At 43.1% G+C, this 23,461-nt stretch overlaps 1 protein-coding gene across 1 annotated transcript in view; it reads left to right on the top strand.

Annotated features, from left to right (window-relative positions):
* Nucleotides 1-23,461, top strand: part of LOC124712287 (radial spoke head protein 3 homolog) — a 465,651-nt gene that overhangs the window by 392,054 nt on the left and 50,136 nt on the right. The window contains exon 4 of the mRNA XM_047242581.1: nt 21,493-21,621. Within this exon, the coding sequence (XP_047098537.1) occupies nt 21,493-21,621 (129 nt within the window). The remainder of the gene's footprint in view (nt 1-21,492; nt 21,622-23,461) is intronic.

The following is a 23,461-nucleotide window of genomic DNA, read 5'->3' as shown; positions in this document are numbered from 1 at the left end:
GGAACCCTCTCTTGTGACTGATAGTTTTAGGGAGTGGTCTTCCTTGAGTACAGGGGTCAAAACTTCACATACTTCTGTGCATGCAACTTCGACCACTGCCCACCTGCTCCACTGGAGCAGTATATATGTAATATGCTCGATATCAACATACATACGGTATTTGGTTTTCGATATATATCACAAGAAAGTTGTTGTTGTTATGGTCTTCAGTCCTGAGACTGGTTTGATGCAGCTCTCCATGCTACTCTATCCTGCACAAGCCCCTTCATCTCCCAGTACCTACCGCAACCTACATCCTTCTGAATCTGCTTAGTGTATTCATCTCTTGGTCTCCCTCTACGATTTTTACCCTCCACGCTGCCCTCAAATACTGAATTGGTGATCCCTTGATGCCTCAGAACATGTCCTACCAACCGATCCCTTCTTCTAGTCAAGTTGTGCCACAAACTTCTCTTATCCCCAATCCTATTCAATACTTCCTCATTAGTTATGTGATCTACCCATCTAATCTTCAGCATTCTTCTGTAGCACCACATTTCAAAAGCTTCTATTCTCTTCTTGTACAAACTATTTATCGTCCATGCTTCACTTCCATACATGGCTACACTCCATACAAATACTTTCAGAAATGACTTCCTGACACTTAAATCTATATTCGATGTTAACAAATTTCTCTTCTTCAGAAACGCTTTCCTTGCCATTGCAAGTCTGCATTTTATATCCTCTCTACTTCGACCATCATCAGTTATTTTGCTCCCCAAATAGCAAAACTCCTTTACTACTTTAAGTGTCTCATTTCCTAATCTAATTCCCTCAGCATCACCCGAGATAACTCGACTACATTCCATTACCCTCGTTTTGCTTTTGTTGATGTACATCTTATATCCTCCTTTCAAGACACTATCCATTCCGTTCAACTGCTCTTCCAAGTCCTTTGCTGTCTCTGATACAATTACAATGTCATCGGCGAACCTCAAAGTTTTTATTTCTTCTCCATGGATTTTAATACCTACTCCGAATTTTTCTTTTGTTTCCTTCACTGCTTGCTCAATATACAAATTGAATAACATCGGGGATAGGCTACAGCCCTGTCTCACTCCCTTCCCAACCACTGCTTCCCTTTCATGCCCCTCGACTCTTATAACTGCCATCAGCTTTCTGTACAAATTGTAAATAGCCTTTCGCTCCCTGTATTTTACCCCTGCCACCTTCAGAATTTGAAAGAGAGTATTCCAGTCAACATTGTCAAAACCTTTCTCTAAGTCTACAAATGCTAGAAACGTAGGTTTGCCCTTCCTTAATCTAGCTTCTAAGATGAGTCGTAGGGTCAGTATTGCCTCACGTGTTCCAACATTTCTACGGAATCCAAACTGATCTTCCCCAAGGTCGGCTTCTACCAGTTTTTCCATTCGTCTGTAAAGAATTCGCGTTAGTATTTTGCAGCTGTGACTTACAAAACTGATAGTTCTGTAATTTTCACATCTGTCAACACCTGATTTCTTTGGGATTGGAATTATTATATTCTTCTTGAAGTCTGAGGGTATTTCGCCTGTTTCATACATCTTGCTCACCAGATGGTAGAGTTTTGTCAGGACTGGCTCTCCCAAGGCCGTCAGTAGTTCCAGTGGAATGTTGTCTACTCCAGGGGCCTTGTTTCGATTCAGGTCTTTCAGTGCTCTGTCAAACTCTTCACGCAGTATCGTATCTCCCATTTCATCTTCATCTACATCCTCTTCCATTTCCATAATATTGTCCTCAAGTACATCACCCGTGTATAGACCTTCTATATACTCCTTCCACCTTTCTGCTTTCCCTTCTTTGCTTAGAACTGGGTTTCCATCTGATCTCTTGATGTTCATGCAAGTGGTTCTCTTTTCTCCAAAGGTCTCTTTAATTTTCCTGTAGGCAGTATCTATCTTACCCCTCATGAGCTAAGCCTCTACATCCTTACATTTGTCCTCTAGCCATCCCTGCTTAGCCATTTTGCACTTCCTGTCGATCTCATTTTTGAGACGTTTGTATTCCTTTTTGCCTGCTTCATTTACTGCATTTTTATATTTTCTCCTTTCATCAATTAAATTCAATATTTCTTCTGTTACCCAAGGGTTTCTACTAGCCCTCATCTTTTTACCTATTTGATCCTCTGCTGCCTTCACTATTTCATCCCTCAGAGCTATCCATTCTTCTTCTAATGTATTTCTTTCCCCCATTCCTGTCAATTGTTCCCTTATGCTCTCCCTGAAACTTTGTACAACCTCTGGTTCTTTCAGTTTATCCAGGTCCCATCTTAAATTCCCACCTTTTTGCAGTTTCTTCAGTTTTAATCTACAGGTCATAACCAATAGCTTATGATCAGAGTCCACATCTGCCCCTGGAAATTTCTTACAGTTTAAAACCTGGTTCCTAAATCTCTGTCTCACCATTAGATAATCTATCTGAAACCTGTCAGCATCTCCAGGATTCTTCCATGTATACAGCCTTCTTTTATGATTCTTGAACCAAGTGTTCGCTATGATTAAGTTGTGCTCTGCGCAAAACTCTACCAGGCGGCTTCCTCTTCCATTTCTTAGCCCCAATCCATATTCACCTACTACGTTTCCTTCTACCCCTTTTCCTACTACCGAATTCCAGTCACCCATGACTATTAAATTTTCGTCACCCTTCACTATCTGAATAATTTCTCTTATTTCATCATACATTTCTTCAATTTCTTCGTTATCTGCAGAGCTAGTTGGCATATACACTTGTACTACTGTAGTATGCATGGGCTTCGTATCTATCTTGGCCACAATAATACGTTCACTATGCTGTTTGTAGTAGCTTACCCGCATTCCTATTTTCCTATTCATTATTAAACCTACTCCTGCATTACCCCTATTTGATTTTGTGTTTATAACTCTGTAGTCACCTGACCAGAAGTCTTGTTCCTCCTGCCACCGAACTTCACTAATTCCCACTATATCTAACTTTAACCTATCCATTTCCCTTTTTAAATTTTCTAACCTACCTTCCCGATTAAGGGATCTGACATTCCACGCTCCGATCCGTAGAACGCCAGTTTTCTTTCTCCAGATAACGACGTCCTCTTGAGTAGTCCCCGCCCGGAGATCCGAATGGGGGACTATTTTACTTCCAGAATATTTTACCCAAGAGGACGCCATCATCATTTATCCATACAGTAAAGCTGCATGCCCTCGGGAAAACTTACGGCCGTAGTTTCCCCTTGCTTTCAGCCGTTCGCAGTACCAGCACAGCAAGGCCATTTTGGTTAGTGTAACAAGGCCAGATCAGTCAATCATCCAGACTGTTGCCCCTGCAACTACTGAAAAGGCTGCTGCCCCTCTTCAGGAACCACACGTTTGTCTGGCCTCTCAACAGATACCCCTCCGTTGTGGTTGCACCTACGGTACGGCTATCTGTATCGCTGAGGCACGCAAGCCTCCCCACCAACGGCAAGGTCCATGGTTCATGGGGGGGTCAGAAGAAAGAGATGAGGTAAAATCTCATAGAATGTTTTATTACAAGGCGGGGTATGATTGGTTAAAGTCTGGATGTACATAGTTCATAGTTTTTTTACCTTCTCTGGATGTTAGAAATTATGATGAGGAGTGTTCTTGAACATTATAAATGCCTGTATAGATGCTGACCTGTACTGGTATTTCATGTGTCTAAAATTACTGTAATGCCGTCATGCATGACTATTTGTAATTTGAACATGTGGAATCCTCTCAAACTACACCGATTTTGCTCGTAAAACTAACAGAAATTGACTGTATCTATTCTCATGGAATCATGTCTGTTTTTATTATTATCATCACCATAGTGTGTTTAAAAACTGCAAGTCCTGTGGTATTTTATATTTCATAATCTCTAATTATAAAGTAGACACCACTTGAATTTTAGCTCACTGTACAACCTAGAAATGATACTGTTGTGGCCGACATGTGAGTAGATTGTGTGAAACTCGCTATTCTATGATGATCAAATTGCTTACGAAACTAGAATGCAAGTGTCTGCTGCTACTCCAAATGATTGTCTGCTGGATAACAGAAACTTCACGCACACATCGCTAGAGGTGGGTTATGGTGCAGAAAAGTCAGATGTCATCACGCACACAGTATTTGTTTCAGATGTATCAGAGGAATCTTACAGGGTTATCTACTACGTGATGTTAGGAGGTTCGGATACTAGACACGTTCTCACGATTTGTTTCGTAAATGCCAGTGTGATATAGCATTGCGTTGGTATAACGGGACCTGTCATAGTGTACAAAACAGCAACGTCCTCTCGAATTATAGCCTGCTGTTGTCAAATGCTAAATTATTGTTTTTTTCTGACACGTGAGCAAATGATATTAAAGGCTGTATTATGTAATGTGATTTATATGCCTGAAATGTTTGTAATACACATGTGCATAACAGTTTATTTACAGACACTGATTTTAACGTGAGGGATCCTCTCAAGCCATGTAATTTTGTCCATCAAACTGAAAAAAATCACTCCGATCTCTGCAGTTTGGTCATCGTTAATCAGCATCAGTGCTGTAGCTTTCTCCCTTGGCTGGATGTCACAAAATAACAGGAGGCAGGGGGGACTGTATCGTGCAGTAAACACTGCACCGATTTTGCTAATAAGGCTAAAAGAATTCGTGGAAACAGAACATTTACTATCGTCGCATTTTTTAAAATAGATACTCACTTGTAGGAGGTATGCTGGCATGAAATACAAGTGTTTTCCATCACAGAATGGGTGGCAGGTGTGGGTGGCATGCAGGCAGCGTGGGGGGAGGGGGAACAGCACAGCACAGAGACAAAGTTGCAGTCAAAGTAGCCGTCAATTATCTCTCTTTGTTCAGGGGTCACTACGGTCTATTGTGTATGTCTGTATCATTAGTGCAGACCAAGTATCTGGACCATGCAGCCATTTGCTTCGTCAAGGATGCATTGTTGTAAAGACTGTGCCCTATGATATGAGGGGGGAGGGTGGAGGGGAAGCTGCGCTCAGCATAGGTGGCTTGCAGAAGCAGTAGCAGCTATCCATTTGAGATGACAATTTCGATGTGTAATTAGAACAGTGAAGTATTTTCCATCAGTTGTGGTAGCATGTATTGGCTTTCCTGAATTTAGATTACCAGGGAGAGAGGATGACTGTAGAACAATGCAGTGGGAGGCGTCTTCAGCGAACTCCGACGTCAAATAGTGATAGTTCTCAGCCTTATGCTTACGAGTAATACATTATTAATCTCCTTCGTTTCCAACACCAGCAGCTCGTTAGTTGAACATATTTCCCGCCAAAAATAAAGATAGTACCTTCCCCCTCCAGCCTTTTTGTCTCGCCAGCTTGTAGCTGAAGCGTAGAGTTTGAGTGTACCTGCCACTAGTTTCTGTTTCCCAGGGCTGTGCCGACATTCCACCCCACCCTCCACTTGGGAATTGACGGGGATATTAAAAATGGCGGTGCGCTTTCCGGAATCCGATCTCAGTCCTCCTGCAGGATATCGCAAGTTGTATGGCAGCGTCAATTTTGAGCTGTATTTTGATTTTAGGCGCACCTTGTGTAGCGCTGTACATATAGTTGTGTAATTAGAACTGATCTTGTAATTAGGACTGATCTTTACTTCAGTTTCCCAACCGAAATAAATGAAGTCCACTGCATAACCTTTCTCTCCCTCATCTGGAAAATTTCGATATGTTGCTCAGTGGGGGGGCGGGGGGGGGGGGGGGATGGGGTTTGCACTTGGGGTTTCCGAAGGGCACCGCCATTTTGAATATCCCCGTCAACTCCCAAGTGGAGTGGGGTGTGGAATGTCGGCACAGCTCTTGGAAACAGAAATTCCCCCCAAAACCCGAAATTCCCGCCAAATTTGAAAATCCCGCTAATAGGGTAGGTTCGGAAAGGGAGGGGGAGGGGGCAGGGACCCGCCTGGTGGCTGAGGAAAACACTTGATGTCATTTGGGGATGGGGCTGGGGTTAATTAATCGATCAATTTAATTAATTTACATATCAATTTGATATCAAAATTTCACTTGGAACCTGCTTATCCGCCGGCCGGGGTGGACGAGCGGTTCTAGGCGCTACAGTCTGGAACCGCGCTACCGCTACGGTCGCAGGTTCGAATCCTGCCTCGGGCATGGATGTGTGTGATGTCCTTAGGTTAGTTAGGTTTAAGTAGTTCTAAGTTCTAGAGGACTGATGACTTCAGAAGTTAAGTCCCATAGTGCTCAGAGCCATTTGAACCATTTTGAACCTGCTTATCCCACTACTTCTAATCTGTGTCAGGAAACAAACTGTGATCTCCTCCTTCTCCAGGAAATGTGCCGAAGAACAGAAAGCCAAAGACCACAGGTTCAAGTGATCAAGATAATACTAGAGAATCCTCATGAACGTTAAGTGTTGACTTTGCTAAAAAGAACGTGAAAGTAACTTAGACAGCTATGATTTGTGAAAATGACAGATTCTTACTGTCGAGGTCAACTCCTGTACTGCAGCTGCTTTCTGTAAGCCACCATCTGTAGACTTCGTATCTGAGGAACCAAAAAAATTTCCAATCACAGTTAAGAGATGTTGTTATCGGCTATCCCGCACCATGTCCTGGGGGTTGCTCTGAAATAGATGCCAATGGCGAAACACTAGAAAACTGTGTAGACGGGGTGAATTTTGAAGTAATAAATGATGCGAAACATCCCGCATCCTTCAACAGTGGAAGATGGCACAAAAGATACAACCCGCACAAGGTCTTTGTTAGTCACAGAAATTGTGGGATACCCGACGCCACGGACGTAACACAGACCAAAATCTGCATAGTCAGTGTGGCTGACAAACCAGAAGTAGTTTCCTTTAAAAGACGCTTTAATTTTAAAATAATCAGAACTGTGTTTTATAGGAGAACTGAATGGAGAAATTAAGCAGTTCGAACCACGAACCAGTTCTTATCACAACTTTTTTCTGCTGGTAAGAAATAATATCCGAAAAGTACGTACACACCGAAGAACTGTAGGACTGAATACATTGCTGGCCTGGAAGGAGTAACTAAAAAACTTTCGCAAGAGTACGCCTCTATGTATGACGACGATCCTCTTTGAAAAATCACTATTCAAGCAGACGAAGAAGACCTACATGCAGTATGAACAGCGCGAACGGGTAGAGTGTCCAAACTGGTAATGAATCTCTACATGAAAGCCGGCGAACGTGGAAGTTAGTAAAAAGATCACTGCAGCGATCCTATAACTCCAACACCTGGTCTAACGGGAGTAACTCCAGACAGGATAGCTCACCGCCCTGTATTAAATGTGAAAATGCCATATAAAGTGAAAAGTCTCAAAATCCAACGTAATGCAAGAATGAAGTGGACGTCCTCACCACGCCGTTCAGTAGTGAGGAGATAAGAAGAACGCTGCATCAAATGAAGGAACAAAAAGCTGCTGACTCGCATGACAACTACACTGAACAAATTAAGCGTTTTGGGCCTGCAGCCTTAAAATGAACTGTACACTCTTGCTGTATCATTACCACGCACATCACGAAACTCTGGAGAGAAGCCAAGGCGGTGGCTCTGCTAAAGCCAGGAAAAGAACCTACGGATCTATAGAGCTTCAGGCCTGTCTCACCTCTGTCATCTCTACAAGGCACTTGAAAGAATCGTCTTTGACAGAAATACTCGGTCTCACTCAACACAGAGGACACCTTCGAACGGCAGCTGATAACTGGAGTCGCATTTATAGATGTCTCGTCTGTCTCGGACACTGTCAGTCGCCAACGGCTGCTCATTAATTTTTATGACATGACTAAGGACTTCCGACTGGTGACATTAGAGCAATGTCTCCTTCGAAACAAACATTTTCATGTGATGTTACAGAGAAGGAATAGCCACTGGAAAAGGCAAAAGAACGGCCCACCCAAAGGCAGTGCCCTGTCGCTAGTCCTATATAACAACTTTAGAAACGGCCAGCGTATAAACGCAGAGAAGAGACAGTTTATATACACCGATGATACTGCCGTGGTCACACAACGAAAAACGTTTTAGGAAGTGGAAGGGAGACTGATGCGGACTCTCGAAGCCTTAGGTGTCTACTAAAGAGAGAATTTCCTCAAGCCAAATCGTTGTAAAACTCGCATGTGTGTCTTCCAACTTAGAAATAAAGATGCACGTACAGACCTTATCATAGCAAATAAAAAGCTATCATTATAGGTAATTGTTGGAAATATGCAGTGTAGTTGGTGACCCAGATACGTAACGTAAGTAAGTAACAACATGTGTCTCGGGCTGAGGGGTTGAAAGTCCAAATTTGGCAGGAACGACAGATAAGATTTCGTATGTAATAGCGACCGCATGGAAGCTCATACGAGAAAGACATTGACGATGATGTTGTAGGAAGAAAGTTGAATGGAACAGAAAACCAAAATTTAATGTAACCATTACATTAAAGTTCATCGGTAGGACTTATACAGGGCGTTTATTTTAACTTGAGACAACAAAATATCTCAAAACAGAATCATCGTACGAAAAAATTTTCTTGGTAAAAACATAATATTAGTAAATGAGGCATCTGTCTTTGTTACAACTGGTCACCTCTTAACCACCCCTCCTGTGTTGGCGGGGTCAACTGTATATTTTGAAAACGGAGTCCTCCGTTTTTATTGCATATTCGGTTTCTACGTCAAAAAATACTTACGGTTTACGAAAGCTTTGTTTTCCATTCGTTGTAGGCAGTGCTGCAATCGAAATGTGTCAAGTGTACCTGTTTTTGCAATGAAGAACCGATGCATTTGACTCTAGATTTCATTTACGACGTAAATGTAAACCTTTGTCTTCTAACGTTTGATACTGACGTTCAAACGTTGCCTGAGTGTTGCAAATGTGATTGTACAGTACATATAATATGACTACGCATGAACATTTCTGGAAAATAAGCTACTTGTATGGTAGTTTTCTGTTCGCTACGGGTTGATCATGGCGAGCCCCCAAACCGTCGGAATGCTGTATTTCGGTTCAAAAATGGTTCAAATGGCTCTGAGCACTATGGGACTCAACTGCTGAGGTCATTAGTCCCCTAGAACTTAGAACTAGTTAAACCTAACTAACCTAAGGACATCACAAACATCCATGCCCGAGGCAGGATTCGAACCTGCGACCGTAGCGGTCTTGCGGTTCCAGACTATCCAACCGCCTAACTTCCACGCTGGCCGCTACGCGGGTATCTGTGGAATACAAACCACAACGATTGTAATACGGGGAATGTTTATTACGTGATAAGGACACCTGTCGTGGATACTAACCGAAATCTAGCACCGCAGTGGTGAGAGGTTAGGGGACTCGCAGAAATCAACCACTCAAGTACTGAGAAACAAGGGGACACACGTAAATGAAGTATCACAATGGCAACAGAAAATATTACAGCCACAACCTTGTTCCTAGATGACTCTAAACGTGATTTCTAACCAGCAACGGCTAGTCATATAGTATTGCCCAACCAATTTGCAACACTAAAATAAATATCTAACTTAAATATTAACCGTTAGAACGCAAAAGTTTACATTTACAGTGTAAATGAAATGTAGGTTCAAATGCGTCGGTTCCTAGTTGCAAAAACAGTCACCTTTGATATTTGTCAATTATAGCGCCATGTACCACGAATGGCATACAATGGTCTGGCAAACGGTACGTGTTTTTTGGCGTAGAATTCGAATATGGAGTAAAATGGGGGGTTCTCATTTGAAATACAAGGTTGACCCTGCACACGCAAGAGGAGTGGTTAGGAGGTGGCCAGTTCAAACACAAACAGATGTCCCCTTTGCTAATAAACTTTTCAAAAAATGTGTGTGAATACCAAAGGGACCAAACTGCCTAGGTCATCGGCCCCTATACTTACACACTACGTAAAGTAACTTAAACTAACTTATGCAAAGTACAACACACACACCCATGCACGTTGGAGGACTCGAACCACCGGCGGGAGGGTCCGCGCAGACCGTGAAATGATGCCTTAAAACTCGCGGCTATTAATTTTTCACCTAGAACTTGCGTAGAGGATAAAACAGAGTACTAACCGTGTAGCACTGCCTCAGTCCTTGATAACGGCCTCAATTCAGAGAGAAAGAGAATCGACAAGTTTCTTCAGAGATGCCATATCCATCAGAAGCCCACTCATTGATGATTTCATCCCGTACAGTTACCAAAGAATGGGGATATTTACACTACTGGCCATTAAAATTGCTACACCATGAAGATAACGTGCTACAGACACAAAATTTAACCGACAGGGAGAAGATGTTTTGATATGCAAATGATGAGCTTTTCAGAGCGTTCATACAAGGTTGGCGCCGGGAGAGACACCTAAAACGTGCTGACATAGGGAAAGTTTCCAACCGATTTCTCATACACAAAGAGGAGTTGACCGGCGTTGTCTGGTGAAACGTTGTTTTGATGCCTCGTATAAGGAGGAGAAATGCGTACTATCACGTTTCCGACTTTGATAAAGGTCGGATTGTAGGCTATCGCGACATTGCTGCTCGCGTTGGTCGAGATTCAATGACTGTTAGCAGAATATGGAATCGATGGGTTCAGGAGGGTAATACGGATCGCCGTGCTGGATCCCAACGGTCTCGTATCACTAGTAGTCGAGATGACAGGCATCCGCAGGGCTATAATGGATGGGGTGCCATTGGTTACGCGTCTCGGTCACCTCTTGTTCGCATTGACGGCACTTTGAACAGTGGACGTTACATTTCAGATGTGTTACGACCCGTGGCTCTACCCTTCATTCCATGCCTGCGAAACCCTACATTTCAACAGGATAATGCACGACCGCATGTTGCAGATCCTGTACGGGCCTTTCTGGATACAGAAAATGTTCGACTGCTGCCCTGGCCAGCACATTCTCCAGATCTCTCACCAATTCAAAACGTCTGGTCAATGGTGGCCGAGCAACTGGCTCGTCAGAATACGCCAGCCACTACTCTTGATGAACTGTGGTATCGTGTTGAAGCAGCATGGGCAGCTGTTCTTGTACACGCCATCGAAGCTCTGTCTGACTCAAAGCCCAGGCGTGTCAATGCCGTTATTACGGCCAGAGATGGTTGTTCTGGGTACTGATTTCTCAGGATCTATGCACCCAAATAGCGTGAAAATGTAATCACAAGTCAGTTCTAGTATAATATATTTGTCCAATGATTACCCGTTTACCATCTGCATTTCTTCTCGGTGTAGCAATTTTAATGGCCAGTAGTGTATTACTACGTTTCACCCGCCGGATCAGATAGCCCTAGAAATTTTATGTGATGAAAACTGCGTAATTTAGAGGTCCAGTCGGGATGCAATAGGGTTCCTGAGTGTTCGTCAAACCAGAAACGTATGTCTGTAGTCCTTTGACCAGAGCTATTGTCTTCCCAGAAGACGGAAGTGTCCACAGAATATTCGTTATAAACATGTACAAGGAAAGACAATGCGTGATATCCGAAAGTGTGTAAATAAACATGGTAGTTCATGTTTACGGTAGCCCGAATGATTGTGCCTAATTCATGCCACGAAAAACAGCGCCAAATCACCACACAAGAATCCCCGGTCTGAACCACACCGTCCACACTCTGTGACTTAAATGTCTCGTTGGGTCGTCAGTGGCCTCGAAGCCTTGCATCATTTGTAAAGAGAAAAGATCACTAGCCATCGGATCAGTCCAAACACCTTCACTTACCTATTGCCCAGGTTGTGTGTTGTTCCGCCTACTAGCCGGCCGTAGTGGCCGAGCGGTTCTAGGCGCTACAGTCTGGAACCGCGCAACTGCTACGTTCGCAGGTTCGAATCCTGCCTCGGGCATGGATGTGTGTGATGTCCTTAGGTTAGTTAGGTTTAAGTAGTTCTACGTTCTAGGGGACTGATGATCTCAGCAGTTAAGTCCCATAGTGCTCAGAGCCATTTGAATCATTTGTTCTGCCTACTAAAGACCTGCAGCAGTTGGTTCCGCTTTGGGTTGGTTGTTTTGGGGAAAGAGACCAGACAGCGAGTTCATCGGTCTCATCGGATTAGGGAAGGACGGGGAAGGAAGTCGGCCGTGCCCTTTGATTGAAACCATCCCGGCATTTGCCTGGAGCGATTTAGGGAAATCACGGAAAACCTAAATCGGGATGGCCGGACGCGGGATTGAACCGTCGTCATCCCGAATGCGAGTCCAGTGTCTAACCGCTGCGCCACCTCGCTCGGTCCGCTTTGGGCAGTGGACATTTCCCACGTACGCGATATTCATCATATGCTGTTCCCTGAGCAACGATCGCACGGTAATTGGTTGAGCTGGCCCTGCATGACTAATAACAGCAATTCCTGTCGTGTTTCAAACTATCCGTCACTGTCAAAGCGTGACGCTTGGTTCCGGGCCCCGAAGAGTGCAACATTTTTACGACCACTGTTCTTACATCATGCGAGTGCTTACACCATCCCGTGCAGAGTCGCCGCTCCCACTTACACATATATTGTAGCGTTGTACCAACTTCCCAGTACCCTCACCATAAAAGGCAGCCACCTGCGATTTCCGTCAGATCTTGTCTGTACTAAAATGTTGTCTTCATAGCCAGCGTTTCATGTGAAAGGCAGATGAAAGGCAGAGAGAGCAAGGCTGAATGACTAAACTTTCCATCTAAAACGCTGCAGGAGAATCTTCGTACTAGCTGGAGTGTGTGGCCAAGCATTGTCACGAAGAAGAAAAATGCCCGATGACAACATTCCTCTTCGCTTGCTATGAACTGCCCTTCGTAAATAGTTTTGATTCGCCTGCTCCACTCGCTGAACAAGATCATTGATCGAAACTCGCTTCCTTCCCCAATAGTCTGCGTCCTGAATGTCTGTACTTCCTGCTTCAGAGTTCCTGCATCATTTTCACACTTTACTGTCACGCATGGGAGTTGCATTATGTGGGCTGCATGAAATCTGACGAAAACCCTCAGCACGCACTTCAAACGTGGCAGAAACCACTATTGTTGTAGACATCTTTAAGCGCTCGCTGTGCACTCAGAAATGAAAAGCGCGACGTGATGTGTCAATGGACGTGCTAGAGACATCGCGCAACACATCTACACAAAGCTTCATCGCAGTTGCCCTGTGGTTTTAATATCAGGCCGATGGCACTTTGAAAGAAAAACTTCCCTTGTATTTACGTTGTCTGTTACTTAAGGTTACGAGACAATGAATGAAGTTATTTGATCGGGAAGACCATTAATTGCAATATTTTATTATACTTACTAGCTTAGTGGCTTCTGATTCGCTCGCGTACACTGTATGGCCTGCACAATCTTTTTTGTTTTTATTTAATTGAATTTTTATGTTGTTCACTAACTGAAACACCTTCTAAGCTTTTCACGCTATTTAAGGCCATATAAGCACGGTCTTTTCCGAATATACTTCTGTCCAACACCCCCTAATAAATATTTCTTTATACCTAACCAAGAAGGAAAATACCAGTTTTCATAAACTTAGCTTTAAAGTTTTTTTTAATGTAACGAAATATTTTCTTAAAATTTTCATCCCCTTTGCACTATCTTAGGGGCTGAATACCCAGAAATACTGAAACACGTAACTTTCAATTTTTAACCGAGAAGTCAAATACCATTTGTCATAGATGTAGCCTTAAAATCGTTTACTAGATCTTTAGTAATTATTTATTTTCAAAAAAACTTTCACCCATTATTTTACCCCCTTAGTGGTTGAATTTCCATAGATACTGAAAACGGTATTTTTAATTTTCTTTCTGAGAAACCAAATACCGGTTTTCGTAGTTACAACTTCAAAATTCCCTTAATAGCGACATACTTTCAGAAAGCCTTTCATCCACTATTTGAACACCTTAGGAGTGGAATTTCGAATAATCCCTTCTTAAAGGGTGCCTACAATACAAGATCCACACCCTTTGCAAACTTCAAGTTTCTATCCTTGGCGGTTTAGGCTGGGCGATGATGAGTCAGTTAATCAGCCTGACCCTCTTTCACTCCTTTAGGGGTTAAAATTTCAAAACTACTGAAACACGTATTTTTTTCATCTCCAACCGAGAAGCCAAACACCAGTTTTCAAACACATAGCTTTAAAAATGCTTTCTCAGTGTGATATTTTCATGGAAAGCTTCACCCCCTATTTTACCCCCTTAGGGGCTGAGTTTCCAAAAGCAGTGACATGCGTAAGTTTTATTTCTAAGAGAGAAGCCAAATACAATACAAATTGTCATAGATTTAGCTTAAAATATGTTTGAACAATGAAATACTCCCATAAAAAATTTCATCCCTGTTTCACCTCATGGAGGTTGAATTTCCAAAAAAAAGTGAAACGCCAATTTTTTATTTCTAACCGAGAAGCCAAATTTAAATTTTCATAAACTTCTCTTTAAAAATGCTTTCATAATAAAATATTTTCCTAAAAAATCTCATACTCTATTTCACTCCCTCAGGAGTTCAGTTTCCGAAAACACTGAAACGTGTTTTTTTACCGAGAAGTCAAATACCAATGTTCATAGGTGTAGCTTTAAAACTACTTCAGTAGTTCTTTAATAATGATATATTTACAAAAAACGCTTTCACCCACTATTTCACCCCCACAGGGTGTTTCTTTACTCCTGGCCGAGAAACCAAATCCCAGTTTTCATTGGTCTACCTTTAAAATAGCGATATTTTTCAAAAAATCCTGCAACCCTTATTTCACCCCCTTAGGTTCCGAATTTCCAAAAATCTCATGTTAAACGCCGTCTACAGTATAAGGTCCACACGTTCTCCAAGTTTCTATCTTTAGCGGTTTGGGTTGGGTGATGATGAGTCAGTCAGCCACTCTGTCAATCTGTCAGGACATCACCTTTTACATACGAAGAATGTTTCCAATAAATCTCATTTCCTCTTAGTATGATACCTCTCAATGTATATTTGCGCTAAATTTAGTAACAAAATCCCATTGTTTTAATTGATTAGACGTATACTACTGATTGCCTTCTTTCAGAAAGATCTAGTCGATTCTAGATGAGAATAGGAAGCATAACCATTGTGTTTGTCAATACCCACACGTATTTCCTGCAGAACACGAATCAACAAAAATCACCGTATAGGCAAAAGTGCAACAGTCAAATACTCTTTCGTGCGCTCCGCCAGTACATCTAATAATCGAACCTGACAAAGTTAGTCGGCCGTTGTGACCGTGCGGTTCTAGGCGCTTCAGTCTGGAACAGCGCGTTCGCTACGGTCGCAGGTTCGAATCCTGCCTCGAGCATGGATGTGTGTGATGTCCTTAGGTTAGTTAGGTTTAAGTAGTTCAAAGTTCTAGGGGACTGATGACCACAAATGTTAAGTCCCATAGTGCTCAGAGACATTTGAACCATCAGGAAATTAGCTGTCGAATAGAGCACGCAGGTGCGTGCAGGTGAAAATTTTCTGTCATCATAACAGTAATAAACATTTGAAATATTCAATAATGGTTTTCATCTGTAAGACGGGTTCTTCGCACCACAAACGTGAACCAGTGTAAAAAAAAATCATCTCGAAGTAATCATTATGCACTTGGTCAGGATGTTTGGTGTATTAAGAGTTGCAGAAGAGCCTCTTTCATTTTTTCAAAGTGTAACTGAGATGTGTTGGCATACTATTTATACTTCCAAGCTTGATAAATAATGTTAAGTCACATGGTAATACCACGGACCGTGACGCACAAGGTTTCGAGTTCAAGCCACAACCGAAAAATAGTGTCTTTCTCCAGAAAGTTTGCTTTTTTACTTTGTCAATAACCAATAGATTTAGGGGAACACATGTAGTAACAAATCGCATATTATAAAGTAATTCGGTGTTGGCCACTTAGTCTTCTTGGCTATTTAGCGGCAGTTGCATAATTCTGACGTCGTCGCATAATCACTGACTATGATGGATAATTCTGTCGCTCGTCGTTTGGTTATCAAAATGAGTATATTTCACGATTTGCTCCATCATTCATAATCCAAGACAACAAGCGAAAGGACAGTGTCTTCGTTGTATCTAAATCTAAGAGAGTATTGTGACTTTGCACTACAAGTCTTCCTGTCGAAGAATTTTTGAGTTATGTTTTCGAAATCTCGCTGTTCACTTAGAGTTGATAACAAACTCTACCTTCGTAGACAAGATAGTACAGCATTGGATGTTAAATAAAAATTACTACTGCATTTTGACAAAACAGTATGAATACGTGTCATCTTTTTTCCCACAGCCTCCTCAGTGTTCAGAGCTATTACTTCGCAAAACGTCCACCCCCGGTAGCTGAATGGTCAGCGAGACGGATTGTCAATCGTCTGGGCCCGGATTCGATTCCCGGTTGTGTCGAAGAATTTTCTCCGCCCATGGACTGGGTGCTGTGCTGTCCTCATCATCCTCCTCTCATCCTCATCGACTGCAGGTCGCCGAAGTGGCGTCAAATTGAAAGACCGGCACCCGGCGAACGGTCTGAACGACGGGAGGCCCTAGCCATACGATTAAATAACTAAACTTCGCAAAATTGGCTTCATAATTGCCAAGGCCGAATACTGCAGACGGAAAAAAGTCTTTCTGACTGGTAGAAGTCACATACTGTCGGTAATCAGCAAATAATGTGCTGATGTCCTCAGTAAAATGCTAAAATCAACCCACTGTATCACAAAATGAAGGGGTTCAAGACAACTCAAATGGAGTCGCAGCAATCAGATACAGATTTCAATTTCGGTGACTGGTTTGGCGCGTTTTTAGAAGACCAGGTATTGTCCATGTAAAGAGTTGCGTAATTCTTCATTTCCTCCGTTACATCGAAACATCCACAGTGTCGCAAACTTACTACGGCACAATGAAGTAGACGGTAGAGCGTCCTGAAAAATGTGGAATTTCGGTTCTAGGTGATATGTGTGTATTTGTGTTTTATGGTTTATGGTTCATGGACCGTCAACAATGAGGTTATCAGTGCACTTACTAAATTAATAGAAACGAATGTGATTAAAACGTCTAAAATATCATAAAAGATGTACGAGGGTTGTTCAATAAGTAACCTCCACATTTTATTTCTCAGAACTTATTGATTGTTAAGAGTCAAAATTTGCTGACAATATACATCAATATATCTTGTCCATGCCCTATTTTTCTACGTAGTCTGCATCATGTCCTACGGCCGTACGCCAACGTTGTAGAAGAGCATGTATTCCCTGCTGGTAAAAGCTCTTGTCCTGTACGCGTAGTCACGTTTTCACGGCATGACTGACACCCTCGTCATCTTCAAAGCGTGTTTCCCGTTGAGATCCTTTAAGCGGCCCAAAGAGATGGAAGTCCGAGGGTGCAGGTCTGGACTGTTGGGTGGATGAGGCAATGATGTCCAGCCCAATTTGGCGATGTGTTCCCTGGTTCTCAGACTTGTGTGTGGCTGCGCATTATCGTGTTGGAGCAAGATTTCAAAATGGTTCAGATGGCTCTGAGCACTATGGGACTTAACTTTTGAGGTATCAGTCCCCTAGAACTTAGAAATACTTAAACCTAACTAACCTAAGGACATCACACACATCCATGCCCGAGGCAGGATTCGAACCTGCGACCGAAGCTGTCGTGCAGTTCCCGACTGTAGCGCCTAGAACCGCTCGGCCATTCCGGCCGGATAGCAAGATTTCTGCTGGATTCTTGTCCGATCTAAGACGCCGGAAACGGTTCTTGAGTTTATTCAGAGTCTTCACCTATGCCTCTGAATTGATGGTTGACCCTCTTGGCATCACATCCACGAGAATGACGCCATCACAATCCCGGAAGACTGTCACCATGTCTTTTCCAGCAGAGGGAGTTGTCCTGAATTTCTTCTTTTGTGGTGAATGAGGATGATGTCACTCCATCGACTGCCTTTTTGTTTCTGGTGCAAAGTGGTGCGCCCAACTTTCGTCCTCCGTAACGCTCCAGCAATTCAGATGAAATGGCCTTTTTTTGTATCTTATGGTCCGCTGTGAGCATTCGTGGAACCCATCGTGAGCACCTCTTTGAATATCCGAGAGTGTCGATCATTTCAGACGCACTTCCAGTGCTGACGGACAACTTTAGAGACAACTGCCGAGTTGTGATGCGCCGGTCGGCACGAATAATGGCATCCGCATGATTCAGCATGTCTGGAGCAGTGGCTGTGACAGGACGTCCCGAGCGTGGCTCATCATGGAGCTCTGTTTCTGCATTTCCTGAGGCTGTAACTTGCTTTACCCATCGTCCAACTGTACTCCTATCAACTGCAGCACCGCCATACACCGAACATGAACGTTTATGCATGTTAACCATGGCTTCGTTTTCTACACACAAGAATTCAATAACAGCACGCTGCTTGTAACGTGAGTCGTATGTAGACGCCATTTGGATGCTGTACTACGACTCTGCCATCTGCCAGAACGGTTCGAAACTTCACCGGCGCAAAGAACAAACATCAAATACGAAGCACCAACAAGTACGTTTGTATATGTACATTAATGGCTTCTTTAAAAATGTGGGGCATTAGTTACTGAACGACCCTCGTAAAAGTCAATTTGACATAAAAACTGCACTCAATCTCCCTGTATCACTAATGTTGTCCCGCATAATCACGTTATCTCACGTCCTCTAAGATACCGTAAATTTGGTCAAATGTTCTAAAATTTTCAATTAAAAGGCCAGCAATACCAGAGGAAAGCGAGAACAATTACTCTGGGAAACGTGGCTGGTTGACCACTTACCATAGTTGAGACAGTCATCCTATTTTCTGTGGTAAGGAGATTGACTGTGCTGACTGTTTCCAGACTAAATCTTGGGCGTACACGTCAGGAAGAGTGACAGTCGTTCTGTAGCAGCTAGTTCGAGACAGAAAAATGCCTCATCCCAGCTGGAATATGTCGCCTAGGGCTGAGGCCCTCTCCACGTGGAAAAATGTTCACTGCCCCAGGTAGCATGGCCTTCGTTTGCTCTAAGAAAAGGCGACGATTTCAGTTTTACTGCTATTGCCATCTCGTATAGTATCAACAATGATTCTCGCCGGGTTTTCATCTGGCGTGAATCAGGAACCAGATACCGACCCCTTAATGTCCTTGAAAGGGACCTTTATGGAGGTCGTGGTTTGACAGTGTGGGGTGAGACAATGATTGGTGCACAAACACCCCTGCATGTCTTTGACAGAGGAACTGTAACAGATCAGGTGGATCAGGAGGTCATTTTGCACCACTATGTCCACCTTTTCAGGGGTGCAGTGGGTCCCACCTTCCTCCTATTGTATGATAACGCAGGGCCCCACCGAGCTGCCATCGTGGAAGAGTACCTTGAAACAGAAGATATCAGGCGACCGGAGTGGCCTGCCTGTTCTGCAGACCTAATCCCCATCGAGCACGTCTGGGATGCTCTCGGTCGACGTATCGCTGCACGTCTTCAAACCCCTAGGACACTTCAGGAGCTTCGACAGGCACTGGTGCAAGAACGGGAGGCTATACCCCAGCAGCTGCTCGACCACCTGATCCAGAGTATGTCAACCCGTTGTGCAGCCTGTGTTCGTGTGCATGGTGATCATATTTCATATTGATGTCGGGGTACATGCGCAGGAAACCGTGGCGTTTTGTAGCACATGTGTTTCGGGACGGTTTTCTCAAGTTATGAACAATACCTTGGACTTACAGATCTGTGTCGTGTGTGTTCCGTATATGCCTATGCTATTAGCGCCAGTTTTGTGTAGTGTCACGTTGTGTGGCACCATATTCTGCAATTATCCTTAATTTATGAGTATGAGTGCACTTTAATGATGAACCACCACACGTATTCATAAAAAAACTATACGAGGAAAGCACTGTAACATTTTACACTGTGTAATTTATTTCACTTTACAAACAGAAACAAATGACAAAGTAATTTTCGTTCTGACCATACAAGGGAAAAACATCACAAACGTCTCTACAATACAAAGGAAACTGCACAATCATGAACATCCCTCTCCACACCCAATCAAACTATCCAGTGACACACAAACAAGCAAGCTTCAACTTCATGCTCTACAGATTACGTAGAACATCCTAAACAAACATAACTACATACAAGAGTTTATCACAACAAATAGCGATTCTTATACAGCCATATGACAGAAAAACTGAGCAGTTATATGAAAACAGACAGTAAGTTAACACGTCACGTGCACACATCTCCCTACACATGAAGACAGAAGAACCTAACCCACAGACAGCGACAACACATAGGGCACAAGAGAACAAGAATTTACACACAAAACAAAATCATGTACAATAATAATGCAGTACACACAATAAGCAAAATTTTAAAGAACGAGGTCTTTTTTTAGGATACTGCAATGATAACTACAGAAAAAAATAATTCGGAACTCAGGCCACACATACTGGGATATTTTGTGGAGGAAGGAGGCGGCATTAAGCGAAGGAAGAAAAGACAGACATAAAGTTCAGATTTCGCCCCAGACTGCATTACAACAGGTGATCATCAACAAAAGGAAAGGACGCAGCTGTGAAGTAAACATTGTTTTTTGTGGAGTTCAAAAAATGTTCAAATGTGTGTGAAATCTTATGGGACTTAACTGCTAAGGTCATCAGTCCCTAAGCTTACACACTACTTAACCTAAATTATCCTAAGAACGAACACACATACCCATGCCCGAGGGAGGACTTGAACCTCCGCCGGGATCAGCCGCACAGTCCATGACTGCAGCGCCTAAGACCGCCCGGCTAATCCCGCGCGGCTTTGTGGAGTTCGACAGTATAGTTTGCGAGTATTGTTCATCAAAAATATCTGCCGCCTTTATTTCTAAAGCAGATGAGCATGGAGATTAGGACAAATGCGGATCACATATTGCAAACGCAAGCTGGTATTGGAGAGGGATAGGAAAGGAAGAACCCGTGTCCTTCTCAAAAGAATGATCTTAATATTTGGCTAAATAATTTAGGGAAACCAAGGAAAAGAAATATATGGGTGGCTGGACGGCGATTTGAGCTGGCACCTCCAGAAAGCGAGTACAGTGTGTTCAGCATAGTGCCTCCTTGCTTAGTCGCAGAAACCACAAGCTCTCCCGCAAACTTGCGAAACTTGAGGATTTCTTTCTGAAAATATCAGAGCTCTGTAGTAATATGAGAGCTCAAACAGAATGAAAACCGTAAACAAGACACTGACAGGACGTAATGCAACCCATTAGCCTCCAATAAAGGACTGCTCTAAACTTCTGCAAGATTATTTCTCTGACACGATTTCGACTACCAAAGGAGGCCATAGTCGCACGTGGCAGACAGCCTATCACGTCGCATCGAAGTAGGTCAGCAACTCCGAGTAACTATACTAACTGTTAACTGTTTTCTAGTAATGTAAGAGGTATCCTTCAATTCTAAATAAATATATTGTTTTCTATCTATTCCAATGACCTCTTTTTGAAACTGTTGCATATCAGTGGCTTCTGATTGATCTTTACCTTTTTGTGTGAAGTTCGACGCGCTGCCTGTGACTGTGCCCTACTTTTAATACAAGTTTATACGGGTGGTGGACGTTTCGCAGATCCTCGACCGGCCGCTGGAAGAAGACGCCTGCTGCCAGACAGACCTGTTCCTCGACCGGCCGCCGACGCCACCCTACGTACCGGCCAAGACCGGCCTCGACCAGGAGACTCAGATATACCCAGGAGACGTGAGTATACTCCAGCTCAACCTCTGCACTCTAGCGGTAATACAGTGACACCGGCAGCAACAGATGAGCGACACATATGTCACTATCTCTTACAGACTTCTGTAACTGTATGGTGTGCTCTTAACAACGGAATACTGAATTTCTCCTCCAATCCTCCAGTCCAAATAGTTCTTATTTATTTACTGCGTATTTAGCTTGACCAGATCATATAATGAGAAGAATAATGGGCCCAATACTGATCCTTGTGGGGCCCCTGATACTGGTCCCTACATTGTGAGCTTTCTGTTCCAATAACTATACACTGTTGCCGAAATGGAAGGCATGAATGGAACCACTGAACAGCACTTGAAGAAAAATTTTGACTTGTCAGTTCAGCAAGTAGAATGTCAAATTCGACAGTAGTTAAAGCTTTCCTGAAATCGAAAAAGCATGCAATAAGTCACCTGTTGTTTATTCCTATCTTGTTTGTTTGTCAGTCACTTTTGTAAGAGCAGTCATCACTCTGCGATTTTGGCTCAGAGAGGAATGGCATTTATCTAAACGATTATTTGATATTAAATAATTAGTAATCTGTCCCTGAACTGTGTGTACTAAAGCCTTGAATAATGCTGGTAGAATGCTTATGACCCTGCAGTCAGAAAGCTTTTTGGCGGATTTCTTCTTGGGTAATGGTTTCATGAGTCCGTGCTTCCAGGCTGTTGGAAATATGCTGGAGGTCAGAGAATGGTAATAATGTCATTTATTTTTGGCAGCAGAAAATGACGAGAGGATTGTTATTTACAGTGTTATATTGTCGTGCCCTGCAGCTGCTGAACGAATTCACACAGTTTACTTCCGTACCGTGTTAGCGTTTACCAGCTACAGAAAAAGTACGCGTTTTTCAGAAACAGATGAAAAAATGCATAGCTACTATAAACTCTATATTTTTCAAAGTATTACATGTACCAAAATAATTGATGCATGAATAGAACCGTGAACTCAACAACTTTTCATTGTACCCTCTACAAATGTTCTATGAGTGCCCTCTGCTCACACGACACACGCCCAAGCGGCAGTCAAGATCGTCCCATACCTTATGTAGCAACATCCTATCAGTGATCATCACAGCAGCAATACTACGTTGTCTCAGCTGTTCCGGTGTTCTTGGTAGTACCCTCAAGCGACCAGTGAAGTGGGCGGGGGGGAAGGGGGGAGGGGGGGGGGGGAGCGAGGGAACAGAGCCACTATGCCGAATCCAGCCACGTGGAAGCTCGTCACTTAAGTAGCGACGAACATCGATGCTGCAGTGACAGGGTGACCCGTCTTAATAGAATATGAAATTCTCGAGATCAGCACTTAGCTGTGGAAACAGCCGCAGCTGTAAGATATCAACTTAAGAGATAGACCTACCCGTCACATTCTTCTCACAGAAGAAAACCGGCCCATACAGCTGCTTTCGTGACAGTATACAGAAAACATTAACCTTCAGGGAATCTCGTTCAAGAGTCACAGTTTCACTAGGTTATTCTGTGCCCCGCATCTACATCTACGTGATGACTCTGCTATTCACAATAAAGTGCCTGGCAGAGAATTCAATGAATCTCCTTCAAGCTGTCTCTCTACCGTTCCATTCTCGGACGGCGCGTGGGAAAAACGAGCACTTAAATTTTTCTGTGCGAGCCCTGATTTCTCTTATTTTATCGTGATGATCATTTCTCCCTATGTATGTGGGTGCCAACAACGTTTTCGCCATCGGGGGAGAAAACTGGTGATTGAAATTTCCTGAGAAGATCCCGCCGCAACGGAAAACGCCTTTGTTTTACTGACTGCCACTCTAGTTCACGTATAATGTCTGTGCACT

This window comes from Schistocerca piceifrons, chromosome 8, assembly GCF_021461385.2.
Source record: "Schistocerca piceifrons isolate TAMUIC-IGC-003096 chromosome 8, iqSchPice1.1, whole genome shotgun sequence".
Lineage (NCBI taxonomy): Eukaryota > Metazoa > Arthropoda > Insecta > Orthoptera > Acrididae > Schistocerca > Schistocerca piceifrons.
The sequence above is the reverse complement of the archived record's forward strand: the minus strand, read 5'-3'. Positions and strand labels throughout refer to the sequence as shown.